At 44.9% G+C, this 7,619-nt stretch overlaps 1 protein-coding gene across 1 annotated transcript; it reads right to left on the bottom strand.

Annotated features, from left to right (window-relative positions):
* Positions 1 to 1,113: 1,113 nt before the first annotated feature.
* LOC147640030 (phospholipase A1-II 4-like) lies at positions 1,114 to 3,274 on the bottom strand. The gene has a single exon (XM_086776388.1). It carries the CDS (start codon positions 3,134 to 3,136, stop codon positions 1,439 to 1,441), a length of 1,698 nt encoding a protein of 565 aa, XP_086632514.1. The 5' UTR covers positions 3,137 to 3,274; the 3' UTR covers positions 1,114 to 1,438.
* Positions 3,275 to 7,619: the final 4,345 nt, after the last annotated feature.

Below are 7,619 nucleotides of genomic sequence, written 5' to 3'. Positions count from 1 at the left end.
TACCTGATCACGCCTGATTGGCCATAGTTTATGTGTGTGAATACTTATGGCCTTGTATATAAGTCATTTTCTTTCATAATGCAGCATACTCTTCCATTGTGTAATTGAGTCTTTCTCTTGCTTATGACCTTCTCTAATGCATGCTAGTGAGTGTGTATGAGTGATTTCAGGTGAAAGGACGGACGAGGACCTGTAGTCCAAGGTGACGGTGTGACAACACTCGTGGGAGATGATGATAAAGACTACTACCCAAGGAGATGTGGAGCTCTTAAAGCATTGACGTGCTCGGGCTCCGCCATTAGAAAGATCCTCACGAGGGTTTTACCTTGCTAAGGTAATCTCTTATGAATGTGTTTCCTAGAGAGGCTAAAGCGAGCCAATAACATTTTTGCCCCCGCTTTTGTCGCGCGGATCAATCTTTAGGCTTTTTTCGTTGTTTTTTATCTAAATCTATGCATAACGCATTTTCCATTATCTTGACTAGGGACTCCAACCATTGAATTTTGGGCAACTACATTTTAAGGTGGACCAGCACTAGCAAAACGGGCATGCGGTACTAAAGTTTTTCAAATCAAATCAAAAGTTATAAGGGAAATCTTGTACATCTAAAACCTTGATCTCTTCAATAGCTATCCGATGATATATAGCATGATATGATATTTTTCATTGGGATCGTATTGTTTGTACTATTAGTGGCGATATCATCCTGGACAAGCTAAACGGTACCACCTTAACATGCTTTCACCCTCCGACCCTAGTATCCCTAGATCCTTTCCTACATAAGCTTAGTTGGTGGGTAGCCTATATGGTGGCCAAAGGTGTCTTTTTGTGCCCAGCTCTCAAGCAAGCAACAAATCGTCTTGAGATGCAAAAATTCGAATGTTATAGTAGGTATGATGATACACTAGCTTGTGTTTTGAGAAGTCCAAAGTAGAACTCTCTCTGTCAGGAAAAAACCATTCCTCTAATTTAGCTTGGGTACACGCTCGGGGGGTCATTCTCATAAAGATGTAAGTGTAACACGTGGATTCAACAAAGGGAGTTTTTTTAATCCCTTTTTTGCACCTTTTCTTTAGATACAGAAGGGTGCTATTTAAAGGAGGTATTCACAGGTTGAATACAAAAAGGGTGTGATTTATGCATGGAAACATCGCAAATAAGGGGTTTTTAAAATAGACTTTGAACGCACATGATACAAACGGTTTATATATAGTGAACCCCCGAGTACACAAGTAAGCCGAGTTGGGTAACTTATATGGTGGGGAGAGGTGTCCTTTTGTGCCTAGCTCCTCTCAAGCAAGTCAAGTCTTGAGATGCAAAAATTTGAATCTCTCTCTCTCACCAGAAAAGGCGGGGAAAAAAGGAAAGAGGGACAAGCTTCGCTTAGCAAAAGAGAAGTACCACCACGCCCTAAATAAACAGGTGTTAGATAAAGCTCTCATGATGCCATCATGAGGAGATCGGTGGCTTGTGTACTGAACCCATGGAGAAGCCGGGGCGCGACCTGCTGATGAGAGTTGTTGCTTCTAGGATCACTAGGCGAGAGACTGATGGTGGGTTTGTGGAGCTTCTTGGTGTGCCATTGCGCTGGAACATGGAGCTCATCGAGCAAAAGGCCGGAGGTCTTGTTCACGAGCACCACATCCCTCTTCATCAAACCCATGCATAGTTGAAGATGATGAGGGTGATCACGATCATGCTGGCCTATAAAAGGCTCGTGTGCACTGCGGTAGCCCTCCACCAGGTGTAGATACACCTCCAGATTGTGGCAGTCCACCGGGTTGGTGGCCCTCTTCAAAAACGGAGAGTGCCGGATGTCCAGGCGCAGCTCCACCCCTGCGTGAGCATAGGCCTTCCACGTCGCGTTGCCATGCAAGTGGAATTGGCCCTCCGCATGTTCCACAACGTCGGACCGCGAGTTACTGTCGTCGTGCACGAAGATGCCCGGCACCTTCGGCACCACGTCGTTGGCGTTGACCACCCGCAGTGCCTTCACGCCCACCTCCTCTAGCCTTTGTTTGAATGCCTCGTTTCCCACTCGTGGGGCTGCGAACGAGATGACAGACACGGGAATGTCCGCCGACACCGCGCCACCCGTTCTATTGACGCCAGTGGATGCCACATGGAATGCCGACAGCAGCGCCAACGCCCCGCCCAGGCTGTGGCCCGTCATAGTGATGCTGAGCTTGCGATTCTCATCCTTGTACCGCTCAACGAGCCTCATCAGCTCCTCTCTGACTTGCTGTGCAGCGCTCTGCTTGCCGTGAGGCGCGTCATCCTTGCTGGAAGTGTAGAGGGTCCAGAAGCCCCGCTCCACGCCAACCGCCGTATTGTGCTCATCGGCGTCGACGGCAGGCGGAGTGATAAGAGCGCCGTCCACATCCTCCAGCCACTCCAGCCGCGTCGCAGTGCCCCGCCACGCCACCACAATATCGCGCCTGCCCAGCCTTGCAATCTCCTTCTCATCAGTGGCAACAGCGACAAACCCCATCCAGCTGGACTCTTGCCCAGACCCGCCGCCGCCCCACATCGACGACAGCCACCTCGGCAGCACGTGCACGTCCGACGTGGCAAAGATGTACTTGGTCACCGCGTAGCCCGTGTGGGCCAGCCCCGCCTTCTGTAACAGATCCGCCTCATCATACAAGCAGTCGCCGGAGTGCTCATCGCAGTCGAAGGCATCGTATGTGAGCTGTGCGAGATCTCCATACTTGAGAATCTCCGCCCTCAGTTCTGCATCCAACGGCTCTACAAGGCCCTTCCAGTCGTTGGATCCGTGGTACTCGCGCCATCGCTGGGATAGATCTCCTTTGGGGCTGTTTCTGAAGGTCTGCTCAAGCGACTGCACCAGATTTCCTAAGCTTTCCGAGCGGCCACGGAAGCTATGGCCCTTGCAAGCTTGCAATGAGGTAGCGGGCGCTTCTACGGTGGTGGCTGGAGGCGAGCTGGAGGCACACCGTGCGCCAAGAAACACAGCTCGAAGCTGGCTTGCACGTGTACACGTGAGACGCAACGGATGGTGCAGACTAGCAACAGCCGGCCGGCACTGCGCGTGGTAGGAGGATGCGCCTGCGAGATCTGGACCGTTGGATGAGGATACAATGGCAATCGATGAAGCAGAGGGCGTGCTTGCCATGAAACTGCAAGAGGCAGCGGATATTACGTGCGGGAGCTTTGTAAGCTCGCCGGACTTCGTCGACGGAATGAAGAAGAGCGGCAGCAGACGATGCCGACGACGACGACTTGTGTGAAGATAAACTTGATCCGCTTAATTTCTGATGAACATATTGTGCCCCTTCAATCGATATATATGTATACAATCGGTCGCTTTGACGCAGCCCTATGGCTTGTGCCAGTCGCCTCCAGCTATGTCCACGGTCAACATTCCAAAAAAGTACATCTTGCTGAAAAGGTGACTCAGTCTCCGTCTCCCGAAGTTCTTTGTGCAAGTCCAGTCAAAACACCTATTCACACCATCAGTTCTTTATTTAAATAGTAGTTTCTTTTAACAGTAACTTCTTTTTCCATTTTGCTGGAAGATTCGCTCCAGTCATCTTGCTTTTTCCGATTTCGCAAGTTACGGGCTATATCTCTTTACCTCTCTTCTCTGCTCAGCGATTCTCTTCCCTCTCTCTCGTGCATGTTATGGCACGATATCTCTCTCCCCATTGCGCACCTGCTCTCCATCGCCGTCGCCTTCTGCCTCCTTGTCTCTATGTGCTACCACTGTCCCCTCTTTCTATCCGGAGCCTCCTTCCCTCAAAGGGTCTACTGTCTCCTCCCCCTTGCCTCCTGCTTCACTGCCCTTCGTCTGTCTCGTCCAATGTGTGCCTCCCGCGTGAGCTCTCCCGCCTCGCTGCCGTTCGTCTCTCTCATCCAGTGCGCGCCTCCCGCATGAGCTCTCCCCTAGGTTATGGCCTTAGTAAATGCATTAATTTATGCCACGTCAGTGGCATAAATTAATGCATTACAAATTTTAGGTGAATAGATATGCATTACATACAATATGCCAGTTTTATAGCTAAAATATATGAAATATCATTCCTTAAGATAAGGGCTACTTAAAATCTCTGTTGGTTTCTATTAATTCTGACCGGTGTAAATACACTAGAATGCCGTTTTTTTAAAGCTTTGCAGCACACTATTCTCTTGGCAACATTGGGCCCATTGTTGTTGACGAAAAGGGAAAAAATTGCAAACAGTATCTTGTAAGAATTTCATTTTTTCCTACAAAATCTATTTTCCAATTTTAAAAATTTGAAGAGTTAAGGCATTCTAGTGGTTATATTTTAGCTCCAAAATCTCAAATTCTCAACGAAAAGCTTTCAAACTTCCGGATCTGTAAGGTTAGCGATTTGTGTTCTTTGAACGCTCCACTCAGCATACATATTAGTGGCCTTAATGACTATAAGGAATATATTCTATAGTGTATACTCAATAATTATTAGCCTTTGTGACTATAAGGAATACATCCTCCAACATATCCTCACTCTTTCGCGCACTGCAAAGAATGCTCTCATATTACTGGCCTCATTAAAAGCTTTTATGACTATAATGAGACTTCAAGCCACTAAGCTATTCATCTTTTGTGGATGCTCCCTTCAAGAAATGCATAAAGCTAGTGGGAGTACGAAACTTATTCATGCAATTCTTTTCATGCCGCTGCTCTTCTTTGGTTAAGACCCAAAGTGCTATGGGAAGAATCACCTTCCCATTAGGTATGCTCCGTGCCCATAAGTGTTGCTGCATGCGATCCTTGTAGATCATCCCTTTGTGCCTTGCTCTCTTTAGTACCTGTGATGGTTTTCCAAAGCATATTAGGTATGTTCTAAAAAATGTGCATAGGGTCAAGAAGATGATTGACTAGAATACCACTCTAGTATGGGAGTAGATGGAAGATGGATAGCCGGTTCATTCGCGCAGGGGGGGGAGGGGGGTGAACAACTTAGATCCACTTCCCATGCCCTCCTCCAATCACTTGGCTTTAGCACACGACAAGGCCTCCTTAGAAATCTCTCTCGCAAATCATGGTTGTTGGAGAGATACTGTTTGTGGCCCTTGTAGACAACCTTCCTCAAAGATGTTGAGTATTGGGCCTCTAATCCAAGGCGAGGAAGAATCCCTTGTCCATGTGCAAGATGCAAGAATGTTTACGTATGTGAAAGTCAAGTGACATTGGAGCATATTAGAAAATGGGGATCATTTGAAACAATGATGCTAGCTAACTTAATGATGCAAGCTAATTCCTCGATTAGTATATAAACTTATAAGATGAAATGTAAACTCATGGTTTGCCATATGTAATGTTGAGTGTCATTTTTAAAATCTGGGTCATTAGGATGTGAAGGGTATGGACATTCGTGCACAAGTACTGAGCAACTACTACACAATATGCCTCATTACTCTATCATTGGGGAAACTTGAAGAAAGAGTACAAGCATCGTAATAAGGACAACTTGGAAAGTGGAGCATGTTGAGTACATTTGGAAGACCCATGATTTCCTCCACATGAGATAGAGGAAGAGGATGTCATGGAGGAGACGATCAATCACTTTTTTCAAAGCGAGGGTGAGGAAGAGACACCTAACTTTGAAACACATGAAAGAGAGCATGTGTTACACAAGGAGGCTAACACACCATTGTACGAGGGTGAGGAAGAGACACCTAACTTTGAAACACATGAAAGAGAGCATGTGTTACAGAAGGAGGCTAACACACCATTGTACGAGGGTGCAAAGTACTCAAAAGTGTAGGCATGGTTGGAAATTCTCAACTTGCAAACAACGTATGGATGGAGAAATAATAGTGTGAATAGTCTACTCCAATTATTAAAGAAGATTCTCCCAACAAACAATATGATGCCCGCTGCAAGAAGAAGTGATTCTTGAAAAATATTTTCCAAGCTCGGTATAGATTACACTCGAATTCATGCATGTCATAATGATTGTGTACTATTCAGGGGTGCCTTTGCCAATGTTATGCAATGTCTAATTTTTGGAGAGGATCCTTACAGGAAGAATTTACAGGGTGAAAAAACTCCACGAAAGGTATTGAGGCACTTTCCTATTATACCTCACATTCAACATATATTTCGGTGTCAATACATGCTGAGTTAATTAAATGGCATGTGAACCATCGTTCAACCGATGGCATGATGAGGATTCCCACTGACTCACCGGCTTGGGCTCACATTGAGGATGGATGTCCAGAGTTCAAAGATGAGCCACGTAATTTATGGCTTGGATTGGGTATGGATGGCGTAAACCCATTTGGATTGAAGTCTACATCATGGTCCAAATGACCCATTGTTGTTGTGTTCTACAATATTCCTCTATGGATGCCCATCAAGAAGGGTCATGTGATACTTGCCCTTCTTGTGCGCCTGGGAAGCACAAGGTAACGCCTGGGAAGCACAAGGTAAAGAATAAGGATGTATACCTTAAACCCTTAATTGATGAGCTCAATCAATTATGCAGAGGGATAAGGGTGCGTGATGTTTCTCGTCAAATTTCATGCCACAATGCAATGGTCACTCAAGGGTATCTTGATGTGGACCATGCATGATTTTTTGAGCTATACGGAGTGTTCAGGTACGTCGTACTCATAATGTGATTCTTATGCAAGCATGCACAAATGATTCATTTATAACTCATAATGTGATTCTTATGCAAGAATGCACAAATGATTCATTTATAACTCTAATGTATTGTAATGTCTAATAACTTTCAATTCTTACATGCCAATTTTGTAGGTCTCACAACTACAGGATATAATGCATGTCCAATTTGTGGTCCATCACTTGTATCCAAACAAGCACATGCACTAAAGAAAGTGGAGTGGTGTATGATAGGGTGTATTTACAATAACAAAAAAGAAGGGTGAGCATCAATTGTATGGTCTCAAGTCACATGATTGGCATAAGATGATGTAGGTACGTACGTAACTATATCTTTTTTCTGGGCACTCCTCAGTTTCTGTTTTGTGGACTCTATATTGATGTTTTATTATTTTAAAAAATTGATTTCACTAGTTCATACTTCCAATATCAATTGGTGGGTGTGGAGAAGAGAAATCTCGGAATGCCATCTATAAATTAGGTGGACTGGCAAGGTGAGTTCCAATCAAAACTATAGATTTGTGCGTTTGGTATAACATTTATCTTTGAAATTATCTGTTCTTCTTTAATTCATCATTTCTTCCTTTGTTGAATAGGTGGATAGTGTCAAAGGAGATTCATCCAGATTCCATTGAGAAGGCTCGAGTTGAGTCAATTAAGGCGGTGTGTATGATTGAAGAAAACTTTCCAAGAAGCATACTCATAACTCAATTGTACCTTCTAGTACATTTGGTGGATAAGGTGGCTATGTGTGGTGTTGTTCATAGCCGATGGATGTTATTTCTTAAATGCTTCATGAAAACATTGAAGGGACGTATGAGGTAAAGGGCAAGGCCAGAAGGAAGCATTGCAGAGGAATGGTTGGTGCAAGAATCCCTTGTATACATCTCTGAATATTTGAAACAAATGGATCCATCTATGTCTAGATTCATGCATAACGATGAGGATGAATGAATGGTATCACATGGAAAAAGATGCATTCGAAAGATGGATGAGTCCATGT

Source organism: Cibotium barometz, chromosome 3 (assembly GCF_041138505.1).
Source record: "Cibotium barometz isolate CiBa-2024 chromosome 3, ASM4113850v1, whole genome shotgun sequence".
Classification (NCBI taxonomy): Eukaryota; Viridiplantae; Streptophyta; class Polypodiopsida; order Cyatheales; family Cibotiaceae; genus Cibotium; species Cibotium barometz.
The sequence above is the reverse complement of the archived record's forward strand: the minus strand, read 5'-3'. Positions and strand labels throughout refer to the sequence as shown.